At 37.7% G+C, this 23,995-nt stretch overlaps 1 protein-coding gene across 2 annotated transcripts; it reads right to left on the bottom strand.

Moving 5' to 3' along the window:
- Positions 1-318: 318 nt before the first annotated feature.
- Positions 319-23,981, bottom strand: LOC139760400 (mitochondrial fission regulator 2-like). 2 transcript variants are annotated; one of them, XM_071683549.1, is made up of 6 exons: positions 23,843-23,981; positions 21,967-22,188; positions 13,022-13,135; positions 11,374-12,057; positions 8,837-9,161; positions 319-6,375 (listed from the first exon to the last, which is right to left on the bottom strand). In XM_071683549.1, exons 2-6 carry the CDS (start codon positions 22,185-22,187, stop codon positions 6,283-6,285), a joined length of 1,437 nt encoding a protein of 478 aa, XP_071539650.1. In that variant the 5' UTR covers position 22,188; positions 23,843-23,981; the 3' UTR covers positions 319-6,282. The 2 variants fall into 2 exon arrangements, with proteins under 2 accessions (XP_071539650.1, XP_071539651.1); XM_071683550.1 differs by lacking the exon at positions 23,843-23,981 and adding an exon at positions 23,673-23,772.
- Between the last annotated feature and the right edge of the window lie 14 nt (positions 23,982-23,995).

Raw genomic sequence — 23,995 nt, 5'->3', positions numbered from 1 at the left:
AGCAGTATCTATAAGAATAAAAGATCATTACATCTTCTATACACAACAAACTTAACATTACCTTCAAGTCAGATTTATTCTTCAAAATGCACTACTGAACTTTAAAATAGTCTGTACATGAATCAAAGACGGTGAAAATAAATCGAAACCTATAATTAACAATTTACTTTTCCTGACTTTATTCAACAGTCTCACTCCAATCTCTTTCATAGCTTTAACTCATAGAATTCATGTTTATAATCTCCAAACATGAAATCATCTCCAACAATTAACCAAGCTAGACACAAGCAACAATCTCTAGGATAAAAATTCTTTTAATTAATGAGCCTTGTCCATAATGTTTACTAACTGAAGCAAATACAACCTTTGGAAAATGCATCAGTAAATGTGACTACATAAGATATATTTCATCAAGAAAATGATGAGAGTAGTATTAGTAATAACTATAAAGAACACAGTAAAAGGCATAAAACTATATAACTATGTACATATTTTTCAACATCAAATGAAATAATTTGGTCAAATAATTATAAACTACAGGACTATTTTATAATAAATACCAGAATAGTTCTTGTAAAGTATATATAGGCTATAATTATCATTAGTTGTAGCTACATATTTGTGCACTGCAAAAAGGCAAGTCTTGAACTATATGGGTACTGAAATGGCACTATATAATCACACTTAATAACCTTTATTTATGGTGAAATTTAAAAAAAAAAGACTTCTCAAAATGAGTGATACAAGCAATGATTCTTCAAATATGGTTGATGTGTTAACAATCATAGTAGCAAAGACAAAGAAAGAATGATATAATTAAAGAACAATCTACACATAGACCTAAAACCTACGTATGTTTAATGTAGTTCAAAGCCATTATCAACTTTTCCTATAATAAAATACTGGTCACTGATGATTAGATATTGATCCCATTAAGTTTGTGGTAAACCTGACAAAAGCAATCAATGTGCAAGACACGTATTCCAATCATGAAAATACATGAAAGCTCGTATGCAGCATACTTTGTAGGAGCATCATATGAATAAAAGAATGAGTTAATACTCATTCATAAATCATTAACACCAGACTATTTCCAATTTTGATCAAGAGACTGATGTAAATACTATAGCTTAAATCATGTTTTATTCTATGACAAACTTATACTATCCCTGGGGATAGGGGAGAAATACTTCCCACACATTCCCCACGGGTCATAGAAGGAGACTAAAGGGGACAAGAATGGGGGAGGGCTAAAAACCCTCTCCTCATATTCTAACTTTCTAAAAGGGGAAACAGAAGAAGGAGTCATGCGGGGAGTACTCATCCTCCTTAAAGGCTCAGATTGGGGTGTTTAAATCATGTGGATGTAACCAAGATGAGAAAAAAGGAGAGATTGGTGGTGTCTGAGGAAAGAAACCTGCATGTTTTGGCTCTGAATGAAATGAAGCTCAAAAGTAAAGGGAAAGAGTGGTTTGGGAATGTCTTGGGAGTAAAGTTAGGGGTTGGTGAGAGGACAAGAGCAAAGGAAGGAGTAGCACTACTGATGCAAGAGTTGTGGGAAAATGTAATAAAGTGTAAGAAAATAAGCTCTAAATTGATATAGGTAAAACTGAAAGTAGATAGAGAGAGATGGGTGATTATTGGTGCCTATGCACCTGGGCATGAGAAGAAAGATCATGAGAGGCAAGTGTTTTAGGAGCAGCTGAGTGTGTGCATCAGCAGCTCTGATGCACAAGACCAGGTTATAGTGATGGGTGATTTGAATGCAAAGGTGAGTAATGTGGTAGTTGAGGGTATAATTGGTGTATATGGGGTGTTCAGTGTTGTAAATGGAAATGGTGAAGAGCTTGTAGATTTGTGTGCTGAAAAAGGACTAGAGATTGGGGATACCTGGTTTAAAAAGAGAGATATACATAAGTATGCGTATGTAAGTAAGAGAGATGGCCAGAGAGTATCATAGGATTACGTGTTAATTAATAGGTATGTGAAAAAGAGACTTTTGGATGTTAATGTTATGAGAGGGGCAACTAGAGGGATGTCTGATCATTATCTTGTGGAGGTGAAGGTGAAGATTTGTAGATGTTTTCAGAAAAGAAGAGAGAATGTTGGGGAGAAGACAGTGGTGAGAGTAAGTGAGCTTGGAAAGGGGACTTGTGTGAGGAAGTACCAGGAGAGACTGAGTGCAGAATGGAAAAAGGTGAAAGCAAAGGACATAAGGGGAGTGGGATAGGAAGGAGATGTATTTAGGGAAGCAGTGTTAGCTTGTGCAAAAGATGCCTGTGGCATGAGAAAGGTGGGAGGTGGGAAGATTAGAAAGGGCAGTGAGTGGTGGGATGAAGTAAGATTGTTAGTGAAAGAGAAGAGAGAGGCATTTGGACAATTTTTGCAGGGAAATAGCGCAAATGACAGGGAAATGTATAAAAGAAAGAGGCAGGAGGTCAAGAGGAAGGTACAAGAGGTGAAAAAGAGAGCAGATGAGAGTTGGGGTGAGAGAATATCGTTAAATTTTAGGGAGAATAAAAAGATGTGTTGGAAGGAGGTAAATAAAGAATGCAAGACAAGAGAACAAATGGGAACACGGTGAAGGGGGCTAATGGGGAAGAAATAACAAGTAGTGGTGAAGTGAGAAGGAGATTGAGTGAGTATTTTGAAGGTTTGTTGAATGTGTTTGATGATAGTGGCAGATATAGGGTGTTTTGGTTGAGGTGGTGTGCAAAGTGAGAAGGTCAGGGAGAATGGTTTGGTTAACAGGGAAGAGGTAGTGAAAGCTTTGCAGAAGATGAAAGCCAGTAAGGCGGCGGGTTTGGATGGTATTGCAGTGGAATTTATAAAAAAAATAAGGGGGTGACTGTGTTGTTGACTGGTTGGTGAGGATATTCAATGTAAGTATGGTTCATGGTGAAGAGTCTGAGGATTGGCAGAATGTATGCATAGTGCCACTGTAGAAAGGCAAAGGGGATAAAGGTGTGAGTGTTCAAATTACCGAGGTATAAGTTTGTTGAGTATTCCTGGGAAATTATATGGGAGGGTATTGATCGAGAGAATGAAGGCACGCACAGAGTATCAGATTGGGGAAGAGCAGTGTGATTTCAGAAGTGGTAGAGGATCTTTTTTCAAAACAATCAGGAAGCCTATGATAAAGAACAGTCCTTGACGTGAAAATGGCTCATGATGCCATGTTATCATTTATAGCTTCTTCCTATAAATGCCATGTTGTCATTTACAGCTACTTCAAGAGGAGTGCTGTAATCAAAATTGTTCCAGATGAGCTAAAATATCCTTGACCATCATGAGACACTGACATGCTTAAAATCAATATCTTATCTGCATTCTTTTAAAAAGCTAGAAACCCTAAAATAAGGATAAAACACATAATCATCCAAGAAGTTTCACTCACTAGAAGTTATCAATTCAATAACCAAAGAATCACTTGCATTTCCAAACATATTTTTCTTGTTATTCAATTATGTAGTTAATGTACAGTGAAGTACGGTTATCTTAATGAAGGTTTTCCACTAACCTAACCTAAACTTTCACGAGAATCCAACTTAAAAGTTTAACTTTGTTATACTGAATTAAAAAAGAACTTAATAGCACTAGTCTAAATAAAATATTACCAACAACAATACTCAATTGTTCATCTTTGGGTCTATGAGCACCTTCATTGTACAGCTAGTCAAATTATGACCTTCCAGATCCAGAAGGCTTAAATTAAAAAAATTTTAAAAATGTACACAGTAATCAAACTACAGTACCTCAGAAAAGAAACTTTTCCAAAAGACATGTTTCTGTGTTATTCCTAAATATGCACTAGCTACTGACATGCTTACAAATTTGCATTGGGGGCATCATAAGAGATTGAGTTTAAAATACCTGAGTAAAGTGCTTGCAGTTCTCAATCAATCACTTTCTGCATTTCTAAAAAAAAATTTGAGGTAAACGAAATTACAAAAGGTGTGTCTGTATTACTGGTACTATAAGAGTCTGGACACCCCTACTGTTACAATAAAGGAGGAATGTGAAAAAGATTGATGTCCATTGATTCCATGTTCAGTCACAGCACATCTACAATGGGGGCCTGAAAAAATATTCAGGACTAAGATATCTAAAAATTATTTCAAATAACTAAATAGATGTGCCTTTAGAGAAAACAGTATTCCTTAAGATGAATAAATGTTTAACATTCCAGCTTCCACTCCAAAACTAAAAATTTTATCAAAGGTATTTGGTGTAATACAAGTTTCTATGAAAGATACTGAGGGACACTGAAAACCTTTAATCTCATACCCAAACTAAAATCTTGAGTAAGCTCAACAAGTATGGATTCTTGAGATTAAGAATGATGTCTCTTGAAACAAGTTAAAGAAGCTAAAAGGATGGCCTTCACACTTAGTAATGTAATCTACTTGTCCTCTTGCAACTAATCCTAAATATATCTTTCTGAAAACTTTAAACCCTGATCAGGATCTCAAATCCCTTTAATTTGATGGAACTGCTATATGTTAGAATAAGAAAGAAGAGTATTGAGTTTTAATTTCATCTGATCATAGGATGAATATATATGTTGAGCAATCATAATAACAGCCTTATCAGCACTGGAGACAAGCAAACTTTTGTTGACATGAGTTTGCAAACCAAGGGCATATCAGACTGATTCTTTCAATCCATATTTGATCTAAATGACATGCTTCCAAAAGATTTCTAGCCTTTTCAAACAAGGAATCCCTCAGTCTGCTTAAAAGACTATGATAATATTCATGTTCTGTGCATAATCCTTGCATGTTGCTCTTTCCCATCACTAGTTTAATTTAAAGCTTATAACTGAGCATTAGTGTTTTTACTTTCACTGTCAGTTTTCATTATTGGTGGAAAAAATTTTTAACCAAGATAGTATCCAGTAATCAGGCAGCAAGTTGCACTCTGTAGTGACTGACTGACTAAAGGTAAGCAGTTTGAGGAAAGGCATTCATGTTTGCTTGCTTACACTGTCTGTTTTGGTGATCCAGCTGTCAGTAATACATTGGTCCAGCTAAGAAGATCAGGAAGCATGTGTCTACTGAATTCAACAGAGTATATAAAATTGACTATGCTAGATCTTATATAACAGCACACTAAAATGTCACTAGAATTGACTGATTAAAGTGAGACCCATTCTTTTGAACCTGTAACTTTGTACAAGATTCATTATTGTTTTAATTATAATCTAAAATAAAAATAATAAATGCAATTTGTGTTGTATCACTTTTGTGTTTTACAGTACATTGATGTAATGAAATCATGAACTTCTTTGCTTAATATAGTTACCATTTTGTATGCTACAGTAGGATGAAGATTCAGAAAAGGTGGCAAAGGAGAAAAAGAATCTGGAAGCTCAATCTACCTGAAATGAGTGATAAATGGAGGATGGCATATATGACTATAGAGAAAAAGGAAGGAAAATGTAAAGGAGTGTAACAAGCTGTTTTGGAAGGGGTAAACATATGGAGAAAAGAGGCATATAGTGTAAGGAGCAAGAGCTCAACAGAGACGTCTACTAGAATACTACTTTCAAACACTGAAGTCTGAGGTGGACAGAGTACTCAACTAACTGAAAATGGTAAAAAAATCTTTTATTAGTAGAGCAGAATTAAAGGTAGAGAGACAGTAGTAGTTATAGGGAAGAAGAAATTACAAAGGAGGAAGGGTAGAGAACAATAATGCATTTGAAGGATGAAAAGCTAAGAGTTTGTCATTAACCTTCAGTTTATTATTATTTCATGAGTAAATTCTCCTTTGTGTTTGTGGATTGGATTATCTATCTGTCTATATCTCTGACGCCTGTTCCAAATGGAACTCCCTCAAGGGGGTGGCTACAGAAATAGTCTTCATAACTGGTGGGCTCCAGTGCACTGGATAGAATCACTGTGTACTGTATTGATTCATAATATAAATGCAAATAAATTTGACTTTAGATACCTCTTTGAGTAAATAATCATCACATAATTTGGAATGTATTCCCATTTACACTTCACAATTCAAAAGCATGCCTTCATGTACAAATAATGTTAACATTCCATTACGTCTCTTCAAAATACTTATTCCAAACTGTACAAGAAGCCTCATACTGCTTAAAATTATTTATTCCTATACCTCACCTACATATACTAAACATTTCCTCATTATTTCTTTCTTACTGTATGTCCGAAAAGCATACCTGGTTCTACATTATAAGAAATATGCAGCATAAAGTAAAATGAACAACTGGTACAGTGTTGCACTAGTTACTTTATCTCAGGCATGAGGTCACCGTGAGAGATCTGATGCTTCACTAGAAGGACTTACACTATCTCTTGTCTCTGGAACTTGAACACGTTTTTTGAGGAGATGTTGGCCAAACTGCAAGAGAAGCATAGTATCTATGATAAGTTCGTCAATTATGATGCTATGCAAATGAATCATATCATGAGGGAAAGAAAGCAGTCCCTGCACTATTCCATTAATAAAAATATCAAATATATTGGAAATACACTTTACCTTGTTTGTTTTTTCATACTTGACTGCTGTTTTATGCATTAGCAAGGTAGCCCCAGGAACAGATGAAGAAAGGCCACATCCACTCATCCATTCTCTAGTTGTCATATATAATGCAACAAAACCACAGCTACTTATCCACAACCAGGTACCAGAGACCTTTCAATGGTGTACCCCAGATGCTTCATATGCCCCTGTTCAGTCCAGTGAGAGCATTTTACCATAATACTTTCTCTAAATTTCACCTTTAACTAATTATTCATTGCTCCAACAAAATAATTTCTGAAAATTGTTCTAAACTCTTCCCAAGGAAATCCTCAAATACCTGACTTATATTTTACATCCCAAACCATATGCACTTCAGGAAAATTTTATCCTTTCTTTATCCTTTATCATAGGGTGGGGGAGGGGGTGAAAATCCTGGGAGCCTTGAAGAATGTGTGGAAGTCGAGAACATTATCTCCGAAAGCAAAAATGGCTATGTTTGAAGGAGTAGTGGTTCCAACAATGTTGTATGGTTGTGAGGCGTGGGCTATGGATAGAGTTGTGCGCAGGAGGGTGGATGTGCTGGAAATGAGATGTTTGAGGACAATATGTGGTGTGAGGTGGTTTGATCGAGTAAGTAATGTAAGGGTAAGACAGATGTGTGGAAATAAGAAGAGCGTGGTTGAGAGAGCAGAAGAGAGTGTTTTGAAATGGTTTGGGCACATGGAGAGAATGAGTGAGGAAAGATTGACCAAGAGGATATATGTGTCGGAGGTAGAGGGAACGAGGAGAAGTGGGAGACCAAATTGGAGGTGGAAAGATGGAGTGAAAAAGATTTTGAGTGATCGGGGCCTGAACATGCAGGAGGGTGAAAGGCGGGCAACGAATAGAGTGAATTGGATCAATGTGGTATACCAGGGTCGACGTGCTGTCAATGGATTGAATCAGGGCATGTGAAGCGTCTGGGGTAAACCATGGAAAGTTGTGTGGGGCCTGGATGTGGAAAGGGAGCTGTGGTTTCGGGCATTATTGCATGACAGCTAGAGACTGAGTGTGAACGAACAGGGCCTTTGTTGTCTTTTCCTAGCGCTACCTCGCACACATGAGGGGGGAGGGGGATGTTATTCCATGTGTGGCGAGGTGGCGATGGGAATGAATAAAGGCAGACAATGTGAATTGTGTGCATGTGTATATATGTATATGTCTGTGTGTGTATATATATGTGTACATTGAGATGTATGGGTATGTATATTTGCGTGTGGGGACGTGTACGTATATACATGTGTATAGGGGTGGGTTGGGCCATTTCTTTCGTCTGTTTCCTTGCGCTACCTCGCAAATGCAGGAGACAGCAACAAAGCAAAATAAATAAATAAATAATCTATGATATCTTTACAAAGAAATCTGGCATATCCACATTTCCACTTGTTTAACGAATATCCTCAGGATAATGGCTCAGTGATCTTTCAGCTGAAGTCCTTTAATCTTCTGGGTACATTTTTAAAGAAAAATGAGGCTAATTAAAGAAAACATCTACCATGGGATGAAAGCTAATTGTTATGCTTTTATTGGGCAGGTATTTCTATGGACAAACTAAGGAAGGTGATCTATGAATATTTCATACAACTTAAAACAAGCTGCATGGGAACCATTCTGATCCTCCTAATCTTGAAAGTTTATATGATTTATATAATTTGCTCTATACTATGGCAACTGCTCCCCACTTACGAAGTGATTTAACAAGTTCCATTCAATATTTATCATTGGTCTTTGAGGACACTGCAAAAGTATTAACAAAGGATGACATACCATCAGCAGGTTCTGCAGTATTTCCTGGCTTTCAAGCATCAGAAGTTATTAAGGATTCCTTACTCAGTAAATACTGCAGAGACCAACATCAAGTTAGTTTCTTCACTATTTTCTCCATTTTCCTACAGCACTCTCAATTTTAGTTAGATATCCCAAGCATTAACATTTACAGCACCTACTGCCATAATCTACCATCCTACACCAATTTCTGCATCTTTAAATAATAATGAAAGAATTTTCATAACTGAGCATGGACAGATATCTTTTTCATACACACTCCCAATTACAAAGTCTCACACATTTTGTTACTCATGTATTTACTAGTTTTAGTCCCTAGTTTTGGCATACCATATATGACAATGAAATGCTTCGATATATGCAAATAAGACCACTGTTCAGTTGTTTTTGATGCTACCATGGTGAAGCACGAAAGGCTATTAGGTATTAAAAAAAATTATTGTATTCAACCTCTACCAAAACAATGAAGTTCTTTTTGGATTTCAAAAATTATGAAGTACAATAAAAAACTTACTATTGGAAGTGAAGGATTCTCCTCCTCTTTTGGAATTGGTTTAAGGGTTCTTTGAGAAGGCTTCCTCAGAACTTTGAGGAAGTTTTGCGGAGTATTTTCTTCTTGAATTAACTTGTGCTTTGGAAAATCCATTCGGCTCTTACGCTTTATCTGTGGTGTATTTTCTGGTGATGAATTGAAATCATTATCATCAGTAGCATCCTTCTCTGGGGAATCAACATGCATTCTGGCAAATCGTTTCTTCAGAGCAGCAGCAATAATAGCAGCAGGATCACCAGCTAGGGGTGATTTTGGCCGTGATCTTACCGGAGTTCCTCCAGGGGATCTGATGATCATTGAACATAATCAGTGAGATTTAATAAATCCTTTCACAGGCTTTAACTAACATAAGCATATAACTATGTACTATTACAATCTGTGATGACAAAAAACATACTTAAAGCTGATAAGTGATATGGTAATATTTTTCTTGTTGCTGTCTACATATGTAAATGAGTAACTTGATTACAAGTCAAGAGACATTTCAATGAAAAATTTGAAGATACTGGGAATATAGAGTAAACATCATGTCATCTTTGGACTACTACTTCTCTTGTCATGATGCATGGAGAAAATATTGTGAAATGCAGCTGTAACTATTTAGCACAAGAAAGAAGAAACTGGTTATGTGTCACATCCTTACTCCATGCATTGTAAATAGTACCTTATATAAGATGAAAAAATAAAGTGATGCTCCTACTGAAAATGTAAAATTTGGGATGCCTGTGCAAAAAGACCAAATCTTTTGTTGATGTATATTCTACAGTCAGAAGGCATGTCAGTGAATTATGTGGATACTATGAAAGTTTAATTGCAAAAAATTGTTTTATATAATGCTACTGGAAACTAAAATTATCTATACTTGCTCCCCTGTCCCAGCTTGGCAAGACAGCTTCAGAAACAGACAAGGAGCTCTTGGCTCCTTTTTCTATTCACATTTTCAGATAGTTATAACACAGAAGGGGAGGATTTCCAGCCCCTCTGAGTCGTCATGTTCAGACAAGCAGGAAATACAAGGTTAATACTCGATCATCCTTATCAAGACAAAAAGGAAAAATTATTGTGCTATCAACTCAGCAAAAGAGTAACACATTCACCATTTTCCCTTATAGAATGCCCTAAGAACAATGTGATACTACAAATCAGAATGTGTCCTTGTATATATGAAAAATCAACGAGACAATTAAAATGGGGGAGATTTGCTATCTGTTGCTTCAAATGATAATCCTATGTACTGTGCTCCATCTCTCTAATGGGAGAAATGCACAATGATAGGTTGATGTATCACAGTTCCTTCTGTAAAGTATGCTGTTGGAAACATAAGATTGGGTCCCTTAATAGAATAATGAAGGGGAGAAGTATGAGTATGGGAGCAGAGGTCAAGAATCCAGGCTGTGGAAATGAACTATTTGAAAGGAGCATGTAGTATGACTAGATAGGATGAAGAAAGAAATGAGGGGGTTGTATTAGAGATTTGGAGTGGCAAAGAATGCAAAGAGAATGAATTATGGAGTGGTAGAGTGGATAAAAGGTCAAGAATCCAGGCTGTGGAAATGGCCTATTTGAAAGGACCATGTAGTATGACTAGATGGGATGAAGAAAGAAATGAAGGGGATGTATGAGAGATGTGGTTATGGCAGGGAATGCAAAGAGAATGCATTGTGAAGTGGTTGAGAGGATAAAATGTGATACTTTAAGGTATTTGGGCATGTGGAAAGAATGCAAGATGAGGAGTTTACCAGAAGAGTGTATGACAGTATGATCAAAGGGGTTGGTGTGAGAGGAAAACCACCTATGACATGGAGAAATAAGTTGGAAGTGTTAAGAAGGGAGAGAAGTGGTGGAAGAATGCATGGAATGGTGTATGCAAATGTAAAAGAGGCATGTAAGGAAGGACAGGGATAACTGGAGACTCTTTTGCTTCTTGATGGGAGCCCTTAGACAAAATGGCCTTCAGAGATACAGATAGAGAGATAGGCTGATGATGAGTTACAGGAAAATATGACCTTCAGAGATACAGATAGAGGGAAAGACTTAAGATTAGTTATAGGAAAAAATGAGACCCATCACATGGCAAAATCTGCTAAAAGTGTACTTCTAACTAAGTTCACTGTGCACTAGTGAAATCTTATTCTTTAACTAAAGCATGGCTATTAGTGTGAAAGATGACACATCAAAAGGCCAACATGAAATCAGCACAGTGGATGGAGTGATGAGAAAATTAATATGGGGTTAGTATGACTATTTTTAATACCATGCTAAAACTGAATGCTGATGTGATATGAATGTGTGGAAAATATCAAATGTATTGTGCTATGAAACAATACATGAATGTACATGTGAGGTGTTGATAGGGAAGGTGTAATATGCTTTGACTTCAGTAACTGGAGGATGTGGCACTCTGCTGTCACTCATTACCACTGCATCACAAAAAAATGTTAAACTACAAATATTCATATAATTCTTTTTTGTGCATATAGTATTACATTGATACTAACCTTGACACTTTTTTCAACTTGACTTTGTTAAGACCCTTGAGTACATCTGTCATTGATACTGGTCTTGATTTGCTGCTCTGACTAATAGGAACTTCTATAGGTTCTGTATGTTTGTTTATGTTTTCTTTCTTCTGTGCAATCAGATCTGAGAAAGATGATTTTCTTGAAACAAAAGGTTCTTTGGGATCAGTAGATAAGGTCCCTTTGTTACTGAAAGGAACAGGAGGGGGTGGAGGAGGGACAATGGGTGGTGGTGGTGGTGGTGGTGGTGGGGGTAGTGGTGGTGGAGGAGGAGGTGGTAGTGCTACTGTTGTAGAAATGACAGGACTAGATGGAGGGGTAAGTGGACGCTTTGTCTCATTTAGTATTATTGAAATCTGATGACGAAGCTGAGACAGTTCATTTTCTAAAGCAGATATCTTGGCTAAGGCAGCTGGATCTGTAAAGGGGGAAGATGCATGTAATGTGGAATGATGAAAACCACTTTGTTGGAAATGCTCATGCTGGTTATGAAAACCAAGTACATCTTCTGACTGGAAGTTATGATAGCGGGCAGGGCCAAGGTCAGACGTGATGCTAAATGGTGTAGAAGATCTTGGAGTGGTATCACCATTTATGTTGCTCTCTACATCCAATCCAAGAGGGAACAAATCTGGTGCAGTTTCACATCTTGACAATATGGGCCTGTGAATAAAATTCTGTAAATACTAGGAGATGAAAGTAAAGAAAAAATAATGAATTCTAATATGGGAAAAAATATTTTGCTTAAAATATTCTAAACACTGTATTATATTAGTCACAACCTGCTGATTTTTTGTATCTTTAACAAAGCTGACCAGAGAGAGAATAATGGAAGAAGAAACGGATGAACAGCACTCAGCAATCTGCATTAAACACCCAGAAACATTGGTTTACAAAGAGGTACACCTTATTCAGTCTTTACATATGTATAACATGTTCCTTGAAGTTTTCTATACCCTTGAGTAGAGTGGGAGCAAACATCTTTAGTAAAACTATGACAACTTCTGTGTAATCTCAGCTATCAAAGTCTAAGTAAATCCAAAGTGCAACTGAGATTTTTCACTAGTAGCCTGCACCATTATTCTTTGCTCCATCTTGACATATTGAAGGATACTGACCAGCTGAGCAGAGAAAGCAGGAACAAGGACATGGAAACATTGTCTGAGATGCCAGCAAACTGATTTAAGAGTAATATTCTGTCTATTATGAACAGGATTTTTGGAAGCTCCAAACCTTATACTGCAAACTTGCAGTCAACTCCTATAGGTGGTCCATACTGTATATGGCATATCACCAGTCAATGAGGGATAAGAGGATTAAACTCCCTCCTCCTTTGTTTTCTCTTTTCCTTACTGTTATCAGGTGACCCTCTGGACTGATTAGGTAAGATCTTATTAATTTCATATGGTCTGTTTGTACTATTACAGCAATATACAATATTGGGTTTGCTTTTGCTACCTGATCCTTGAACTCTTGCTCTTTTCCATTTACAAACAGTCCATATGCATTTGTTTACATTATATTCAATCTAACCCCTATATACATCTGTGTTTGTGCAAGAATGAGAGATTTCTTTATCTATTTTTTTCTTCTGCAAGAAAACAAAGAATAGGGACTCAAAACTCACCTTAATCTTGTGGATCTTTCAGTGTCAGCCAGCCACTTCGGGTCAATGCGACCTTGTGTGTGTGCTGAGTAAAGGGAATCACATGAAGTGCTCAAGCTTCGCAGGGCAACAAATCTGTCAACATTCATAATGATTAAACAATAAAGTAGCTAAAAACAGTAGCAATAATTCTCAAAGAATAGTTACAATGGGCTAAATGAATACTTTTAACCTCTTTAGAAAAAACTTCTATTATTCTTACTTAATCACTGTTTCCCGCATCAGCAATAAACAGACGAAGAATGGCCCATCCACTCATATACACATATATATACATAAACAGTCATGCATGCACATATACATACATACACATATCGACATATACATACATTTACATACACATACACAGACATATACATATATACACATGTACATATTCATACTTGCTTGCCTTCATCCATTCCTGTTGCTACCCCGCCACACAGGAAATAACATCGCTACCCCCCACTTCAGCGAGGTAGCACCAGGAAAACAGAAAAAAATAAGGCAACATTCGTTCACACTCAGTCTCAACTGTCATGCATAATGTACCAAAACTACAGCCCCAAATCCACATCCAGGCCATACAGGCCTTTCCATGGTCTACCCCAGATGCTTCACATGCCCTGCTTCAGTCCAATGACAGCACGTTGACCCCGGTAAACCACACAGTTCCAATTCACTCTATTCCTTGCATGCCTCTCAACCTCCTGTATGTTCAGGCCCTAATCACTCAAAATCTTGTACACTCCATCCTTCCACCTCCAATTTGGTCTCCCACTTCTCCTTGTTCCCTTCATCTCTGACACATATATCCTCTTCGTCAATCTTTCCTCACTCATACCTTTCATATGTCCAAACCATTTCAACACACCCTCTTCTGCTCTCTCAGCCACACTTTTTATTTCCACACATCTCTCTTACCCTTTCATTACTTACGTAATCAAACCACCTCACACAACATTGTCCTCAAACATTTCGTTTCCAACACATCCACCCTCCTCTGTACTATCTTACCTACAGCCCAGCCTCACAACCACATAACATTGCTAGAACTACTATTCGTTCTCTCCTTCCACACATTCATCATCGCTCTCAGAACCTTTGCTCCCTCCCCCAACCCTGTTACACTTCCACTTACATGGTTCCATTCGCTGCTAAGTCCACTCTCAGATATCTAAAACACCTCCCTAACATTCACTGGGAATCAATCACTCTCCTCTCTTCCTACTTGTACACAGTAACAACTATTTCAAGTATTGTCATCACAAAAAAGAGATTCAGACAATTTCAATTATGTGGGATAAAGGGGATGAGAAGGTCAATGCAGTTCTCACAACAAAGTAGGTCGTACAGGAATTCCATACATATTGAAAAAAGTGAAAGGTAACCATGAATTGTCTCTACCATTCAGTTCAAACCATGTTCTAGGGCCCAACAAGACTGCAATATAACAGGGATTTTTGTAAACCAAATTTATCAAGAGCCATACCACTGGGGTTAAGATCTCGGGATACCAGCCAAAATTCTATGTTAAAATACACAAAACAAATACTTCTGAAATCTACAATTTTATGTAATCTATACACCAAAGTCTGCAAGTTTCCTTTAATGAAAATCAAGAATCTACAGCTTTTTAAAGAAATTCAAAACAACTCAAAGATTTGTGTATTCATGACATTATGTATTCTACTTCATAAAACAATAACTTGTGCAATGAACACTTTTTACAATTAAATGGACTGTAATCACACATAACTATATACAAATCCTTATATAAAACAGAAATCTAATACAGTATCATGCAAAATGAAACATCATAATGCATCATTAAGACTGAACTGTATCAAGGACTAAAGTGAAGACTCATCAGTTCTTGATGGGTTTCCAGCCATCAGCTCTAGGGTACAGCTGTTAGATTATCACAAACAATAAAATAATTTCAGGCATCTACTCTGAGCCACAATGATGCAAGTACATTTCATATGTGTGTATTCATTCTTAGCCTTAGTGAATGGCTCATAAACTTTGCTAAGAATCTATTTATTCAATCAGTTTTGGTAAGAATCAAACTTTTCATGAGTGTCAGTCATTGATGAATACTAGCTCAAAGTCTTTCTCAAAGACTTTTAATATTCAAATGGACCCAAGGGGTACAAACTACAAGAAAATATTAAACTACCTACTGCTGCCTTTCCCATTAAATGATTCTGACAGGGAGTTAATGCTTAATTCCAAATATAAGAGCTTTAATTAACAATATGACTCCTGCATCTTAAATTTCTAATTTATTCATTTATTTATTTTGCTTTGTCGCTGTCTCCCGCGTTTGCGAGGTAGCGCAAGGAAACAGATGAAAGAAATGGCACAACCCACCCCCATACACAATGTACACACACACACCCAAATATACATACCTATACATCTCAATGTACACATATATATACACACACAGACACATACATATATGCCCATGCACACAATTCACACTGTCTGCCCCTATTCATTCCCATCGCCACCTCGCCACACATGGAATACCATCCCCCTTCCCCCTCATGTGTGCGAGGTAGCACTAGGAAAAGACAACAAAGGCCCCATTCGTTCACACTCAGTCTCCAGCTGTCACGCAATAATGCCTGAAACCACAGCTCCCTTTCCACATCCAGGCCCCACACAACTTTCCAAGGTTTACCCCAGACGCTTCACATGCCCTGATTCAATCCACTGACAGCACGTCAACCCCGGTATACCACATCGATCCAATGCACTCTATTCCTTGCCCGCCTTTCACCCTCCTGCATGTTCAGGCCCCGATCACACAAAATCTTTTTCACTCCATCTTTCCACCTCCAATTTGGTCTCCCACTTCTCCTCGTTCCCTCCACCTCCGACACATATATCCTCTCGGTCAATCTTTCCTCACTCATTCTCTCCATGTGCCCAAACCATTTCAAAACACCCTCTTCTGCTCTCTCAACCACGCTCTTTTTATTTCCACACATCTCTCTTACCCTTACATTACTTACTTGATCAAACCACCTCACACCACACATTGTCCTCAAACATCTCATTTCCAGCACATCCACCCTCCTGCGCACAACTCTATCCATAGCCCACACCTTGCAACCATACAACATTGTTGGAACCACTATTCCTTCAAACATACCCATTTTTGCTTTATGAGATAATGTTCTCGACTTCCACACATTCTTCAAGGCTCCTAGGATTTTCGCCCCCTCCCCCACCCTATGATTCACTTCCGCTTCCATGGTTCCATCCGCTGCCAATATCTTCCAATAAAAATGCATACTGTAGTAATTGGTATACTATTCTATCTAAGATGTGAGAGCATGCTTTCAATGCTTGTTGAAATTCTACTAAAGATTTAGAATATGAAAATCTGTTACAAAGCAAGCCTAAAAAAAAAATTCAAGTTAAAGTAGCTAGACACCACAGTGATATAATATGTAGGTGTGCCAGTTTTAAGTCTCATGCTCATTGATTTAAATAGTTATCCATTATCATTACTTTCTGCAAACTGTTCTTATATATAATTATGGAAATACATACAGTTCCTTTAGACACTAATACAATGCCCAAAATTCTTTGAGTAAAATATCTAGGGGGAAAAGCTTCTTTTAACCAGCATATTTTCAAGGCTGGCACTACTTAAGCCCAGCAGATGCCGAATAATAAAGCTATCCCTGTAAAACGTTTCACCTTCCCAATGCTTCCTTAGTTTTTAAATACTGGAAAAGCTGCAGTATATCATACACATATACAAAATCACAGCTATTCTATGCCAGTGAGGATAATGTCTATGACATTACACAAGGAATAATGCATGACCAGAAACACAAAAGCATGCAATGTGACAAACCTACTGAAAAAGTAGCCAAGATATGCATTTCAGCTAAACAATGCCATTACAGTAACATACAATAGCTGCCTCTTCATCTGCTCAATCTTCCTTGAGGATGAGAATACACATATATGAATGATCCAGAAAAAATAAAGTGGATAATTAGCTTTTGAAAAAAATCAGATAGGCATTAACTACACAATATCTGAGACAACAACTGCCCTACTTCTGTCATGACAAGTCTCAGCACACCAATACATCTCTATACGTAGCCAGACTATAGCAAAAGAAATCTTACAGCCAAAAAACATTTTTCTTTTATATTAGCCACAAAACATACTCACAATTCATGAAACTTGTACTTGGCCACTCAAAATCCCCCATTAGATTATGATGATAAGAACAGGTGCCTGAATAACATTCACCTACTCCTGAGGGAGATTTTATCTGAAAATTCAAATCATGCTCAGCTACAAATACTAATGACTACCAATCTTCACTATTGCAAATGAGGCTTTAAGAAAGACAGTGAAACCACTTTCATTTAAATACACCTTGGACAGAGTTTATGTAAAGCAGTGATATGAATAACAGGAATTGTAAAAGTTTTCAGAGGAAAAGAACTTTGATCAAATTTCTAAGTAAATTCATCAAGCTTACAGAGGAAAACACTGCCTTGATTCTCCAACTTATTTCTGTTAACCTGGGTAACGACTATATGAGACACACAATAAAATAAGTGTCAAGTGTGGAATCTTCCCATAGAGTGTTTACTATATCTAATATAGGTAGCTAGCAGTCATGTCAAATCCCAGGGCTTTTAAATGCCCAGACTTACCATATATACGCATACAAATGTTTATATTGCAAATTGCATTTATAAAATTACAAACTTTTTATCAATTAAAGTTGTGGAATACAATCTTTCAATTTCATCCAAAAAATACTGATGTGACTATGATTCAGTCCCTAGAAATACTTTATTATCATAAGACATTACACTTATAAGACATGGCAGGAAATGAATTGTGGGGTGAGTGGGGTGAAACATAACTCTTTGAGGTGGTTTGGGCACGCGGACAGAATGAGATGGGGAGTTTACAAGGAGAGTGTGCGACAGTACAATGATAGGGGTTGATGTGAGGGGGAGACAACCTGTAACTTGGGGAAACAGAATGGTAGAGTACTGGAGGGAGAGAGAAGGGGGAAGACTGTGTGAAATGGTGGTTCTGAGGGAGGCATGTAAGGACAGGGATAAGTGGAGACCCTTTTCCCTGCTCAAACCCTTGATGGGATTTTCCAGAGGAAATGGGCATCAGATATATAGGTAGACAAATAAACATAACACAGATAAATTTAGTGAGGAAAAACTTCCTCATGTAGGACACATTTTTCTACAGGGGTGGCTGCTACAAAACATTTTCCAGTTTAAAAAGTGCTAGCCAGACCTAATTCTCTGCTGAATATGGAATTTGTTTTCTTATCTATTTATCATACTTGATCGCCATATCCCACGTCAGCGAGGTAGTGCCAGGAAACAGACGAAGAATGGCCCATCCACTCATATACACATATATACATACATAAACACCCATACATACACATATATATATATACATATACTTATCAACATATACATATATACATACACACAAACAGACATATACATATGTACTCATGTACATACTCATACTTGCTTGCCTTCATCCATTCCTGAAGCTACCCCACCTCACATGAAACAGCAACACTATCCACTGCTTCAGCCAAGTAGCACCAGGAAAACATACAAGAAGGCCACATTCATTCACACTCAGTCTCTAGACGTCATGTGTCATGCACTGAAACCACAGCTCCTTATCCACATCCAGGCTCCACAGACCTTTCCATGGTTTACCCCACAACTTTCACATGCCCTGGTTCAGTCCATTGACAGCACATCAACCCCAGTATATCAAAACTTTCCATTTCACTATAACTTGCACGCCTCTCACCCTCCTGTATGTTCAGGCCCTGATTGCTCAAAATCTTTTTCACTCCATCCTTCCACCTCCAATTTGGTTTCCCACTTCTTGTTCTCTCCACTTCTGACACATATATCCTCTTTGTCAATCTTTCCTCACTCATTCTCTCCATATGTCCAAACTATTTCAACACACTCTCTTCTACTCTCTCAACCACACTCTTTTTATTTCCATACATCTATCTTATCCTTTCATTACTTACTCGATCAAGCCACCTCGCACCACACATTGTCCTCAAACATTTCATTTCCAACACTTCCACCCTCCTCTATACAATCTTATATTCCTGTCTTTAGTCCATGCCTCGCAACCATATAACACTTTTGGAACCACTATTCCTTAAAACTTACCCATTTTTGCTCTCCAAGATAATGTTCTCTCCTTCTACACATTCCTCACTGCTCCCAGAACCCTTGCCCCCTCCACCACCCTGTGATTCACCTCTGCTTCCTTGGTTCCATTTGCTGCCAAGTCCACTCCCAGATATCTAAAACACTTCACTTTCTCCAGTTTTTCTCCATTCAAACTTACATCCCAATTAACTTGTCCCTCAACCCTACTGAACCCAATAACCTTGCTCTTATTCACATTTACTCTCAAATTTCTCCTTTCACACACTTTTCCAAACTCAGTCACCAACTTGCATTTCTCACTCGAATCAGCCACTAAAGCTGTATCATAGGGGAACAACAACTGACTCACTTCCCAGGCCCTCTCATCCCTAACAGAATGCATACTTGCCCCCTCTCTCCAAAACTCTTGCATTTACCTCCCTAACCACCCTATCCATAAACAAATTAAACAACCATGGGGACATCCCTCTCCTCTCTTCCTACTCATACACATGCCTTACATCCTTGATAAAAATTTTCACTCTGTCTAGCAACTTACCTACCACAACATATACTCTTAAGACCTTCCACAAAGCATCTTTATCAACCCTATCATATGCCTTCTCCAGATCCATAAATGCCACATACAAATTCATCTGTTTTTCTAAGTATCTCTCACACACATTTTTCAAAGCAAACACTTGATCCACATATCTTCAACCACTTCTGAAACCACACTACCCTTCCCAAATCTGGTGCTCTGTACATGTCTTCACCCTCTAAATTAATACCCTCCCATACGATTTCCCAGGAATACTCAGCAAACTCATGCCTCTGTAGTTTCAACACACACCTTTATCCCCTTTACCTTTTCATAATGGCACTAAGCATGCATTCCACCAATCCTCATGCACTTCACCATGATCCATACATACACTGAATATCCTTACCAAACAATCAACAAGTCACCCCCTTTTTAATAAATTCTACTGCAATACCATCCAAACCCACTGCCTTGCTGGATTTCATTCTCTATGAAGCTTTCGCTACCTTTTCTTTCTTAACCAAACCACCCCAACCAAAACACCCTATATCTGCCACTCTATCATCAAACACATTCAACAATTCTTTAGAATACTCACTCCATCCCTTTCCTCACTTCATCACTACCTGTTATTACTTCCCAAACTGCACCTTCACTGACGTCCTGTCTTATGCATGTTATTTACTTCCTTCCAAAACATCCTTTTATTCTCCGTAGAGTTTAGTGATCCTCTCACATTCCAACTCTCATTTGCCCTCTTTCTCAACCCTTGCACCTTTCTCTTCACCTCCTCCTGCTTTCTTTTATATATCTTCCAGTCATTTGCACTCCTTCCTTGCAACTATCATCCAAACGCCTCTCTTTTCTTTCTCACTAACAACTTTACTTCTTCATCCCACCACTCACTACTCTTTCTAATCTGCCCACCTCCCAACTTTCTCATGCCACATGCATCTCTTGCACAAGCCATCAATGCTTACCTAAATACATCCCATTCCTCACCCACTCCCTTCACATCATTTGCTTTCACCTTTTGCCATTCTACACTCAATCTCTCCTGGTACCTCCTCACACAAGTCTCCTTCACAAGCTCACTTACTCTCACCACTTTCTTCGCCTCAAAACCTCTCTTCTTCTTTGAAAACCTCTACAAATCTTCACCTTTGCCTCCACAAGATAGTGATCAGGCATCCCTCCAGCTGCCCTTCTCAGCACATTATTTTTATCTCTCTTTTTAAACCAGGTATTTCTAATCACCAGTCCTTTTTCAGCACACAAGTCCACAAGCTGCTCATCATTTACATTCACAACACTGAATACCTCATGTACACCAATTATACCCTCAACTGTCATATTACTCACCTTTGCATTTAAATCATCTATCACTAAAACCCAGTCTTGTGCATCAAAGATGCTGACACACTTACTCAGCTGCTCCCAAAACACTTGCCACTCATGATCTTTCTTCTCAAGACCGGGTGCAAAGGCATCAAAAATCACCAATCTCTTTCCAACCACTTTCACTTTTACCCACATCAATCTAGAATTTACTTTATTACACTCTATCACATACTCCCACAACTCCTGCTTCAGTAGTGCTACTCCTTTCTTAGATCATGTCCTCTCATCAACCCCTGACTTTAGTCTTAGACTTTCCCAAACCACTCTTCCCCTTTAATCTTGAGCTTCGTTTCACTCAGATCCAGAACATCCAGGTTTCTTTCCTCAAACATACTACCTATCTCTCCTTTCTTCTAATTTTGGTTACATCCACACACATTCAGACATCCCAGTCTGAGCCTTCAAGGAGGATAAGTCACAACTTTTCAAACTTTTATGAAAAACTACTACTCTCCTCAAAAACAAGTTTTTTGCTGCATAAAGGATGGACGTATCTAAAAATGCCAGTAGGTGTGAGAAACAAGCAAAAATAAGAAAAGAAGTATGTCATTCTCTAAACAGAGAGAGAGAGAGAGAGAGAGAGAGAGAGAGGATCAACTTTGAATTTGCTAGAATGAAACATACTAAGAAGGATGATGATTTCTTCAAAAGCTTGTAGAGGCACAAAGGAATTTTGCATATCTTAAGTAACTGAATGATAACCAGTTGTCCTTTCCACAAATAAAATTTTAAATGAAAGTCTTACATACCAAAATAAATAAATGTACCTAAGATATGGCCTCTCAACAGGTTTCAGAGGTAATGCTGAACCAAGGATGCGAACCAGCGACTTTCTCCTCCTCCGTGTTGATGTCGCCATCATCTCCTCCCTCAGCCTTTGCACCAGTGGGCTTAAGCCAAGAGCTTGTAGCACCATCCATAGTCCATCACCAACATCTAGCCACAATTCCTCCACCACTCCTTCTAGCACTGACCGTATGCCACTCATCCTGTCCATATAGGAAATAAACAGTATCATTTATTCTCTAATTAACTACTAATTACTGGAATGGATCACACAGAGGAAACTTTGCATTAATGAATAGATTGAAGCAGAAGAGCTCCTCCCATATATAATGTAAAAGCTAACTGCCATCATGTGATAGCACCATAAACCCTTATAATTTCCCTAAGCCCAAAGACTGATGAGAAACATCCAAATAGTTGGGAATACCTAAGTACACAGATGACACCATCTACCATTTTCTGTCCTTAATCTGTGTATCCATGTATGCCTCATGATGATGCATTTGAACCTATGGAGACTTTATCTAATGTAACATAACTTGTTAACATATGGGAAAGATCACAGTTGCTCCTGAGTTGTGCTTATCACACAGATGCTCTGGTGTTCTGCTAAAACAAAATGTCAGAAATGCCGTATAGCTTTATACACAGCCATATATAACCACTTAGTCTGTGAACGTGAAAAGGGAGTTCTGAAAAAGAAAAAAGTAAACTTTGGTTGCTTGGAGATATCAGGTAGGGTTTTTCTGTGGTTCTGTTCATCTATACAATCGCTTAAACTATTTACAATTTCTATGAGAGTCCTGGTGTTACCCAGGACCTTTCTAAAGATTCATGCCACATATGAGCACACAACTTCCAGTGGCAGAGAAATAAAGACTCCTTCGAAGTAAGAAGTCCTTTGACAAGATGGTATTCACAATGATACAGCCTCACCAGAGGCGGCTCTTCACTTGCAGTGTAAGATGGAGCAAGCAGAGTCATTTAACATCCACAATTATTTCACCTACATATACATTTCTTAACCCCACATTTCCCTGATCTTCAAAGTGCTCCCCACAACTGTATCATCTAATTATTGCAGGATGAGAATCCCAATGACAGTGTTCAAAACTTAAAACATTCTCCACATTGAATTCAACCATTATACAAAAAATCTGATAAGTTTCCAAAGATTTCAAAGCTAGCATATCTGAAGTAAACTAACAGAACATTCAAAATTTCTAGGTAGATGGGATTACATTTTCCCTTGCCCCCTAATTAGGTATAACACTCATTTAGTTTAGGATTGGTTTTTCTGTTCATTAATCATAATATTCTTCTTGTTTCAAATACCTTCTCTACTTTCACTGAAGGTTTAAAAGTACAATATTTCAAGACCATTTACAAAAATTAGGATTGTTCTGCAAAAGAGAAACCTAGGCTTTAACAGCTGTGGCATTACAAGAAACAAAAATGACATCAGTAACATTCTTTACATTCATTTCATAAAAAGAAAACTCATCATATAATCAATTATTGTCAATATAATGCAAATTCTCATGATCCAGTAACCAGACCTTCAAGGACTTCTGTATCAAAAGGAAACATGCAGTACTTTCTCACAATCAACCTTTTGAACAATTATATGTTGATATACACATTTCTTAGTGTTAGGGGTCTCAAACACACCAGATCAGTAACTGACCTGTAGCCACGACCCTGGGAAGGGTGGAGGCTTCCTCAGAGGCAATGATAATAATTACATCACAGGAACTAAAAGAATATCAAACTCAACTACCTTTTTGCTATTACTCAAAATATAGGACTATATAAGTAAAAAATATATATAATCAGTAAAAAACATGATATTCTTACTTGAGTGGGCATCTGTTCTCATTTTTCCCATTCTATACATCATAAGTAGTGTTGATACCGTTTTCACACGTATTTCATAGTTATACATTAGTGAAAACTTAGCCTTATTTCTTAGATTATTGAGAAAATTTATGATATTATCTTTCTATTTCT

Source organism: Panulirus ornatus, chromosome 36 (assembly GCF_036320965.1).
Source record: "Panulirus ornatus isolate Po-2019 chromosome 36, ASM3632096v1, whole genome shotgun sequence".
Taxonomy (NCBI): Eukaryota; Metazoa; Arthropoda; class Malacostraca; order Decapoda; family Palinuridae; genus Panulirus; species Panulirus ornatus.
Note: the sequence above shows the minus strand (reverse complement) of the source record. Positions and strands in the feature narration are given on the sequence as shown.

Bases quoted from the DNA above. Each gene is read 5' to 3' on its own strand.
- LOC139760400 (XM_071683549.1), bottom strand. From the start codon at position 22,187: ATGAGTGGCATACGGTCAGTGCTAGAAGGAGTGGTGGAGGAATTGTGG. The intron at 12,058-13,021 runs GTGAGTTTTGAG...TTTTATTCACAG, and splicing joins GAAAGATCCACAAGATTAAG to GCCCATATTGTCAAGATGTG. The intron at 9,162-11,373 runs GTTAGTATCAAT...AATGATCATCAG, and splicing joins AAGTTGAAAAAAGTGTCAAG to ATCCCCTGGAGGAACTCCGG.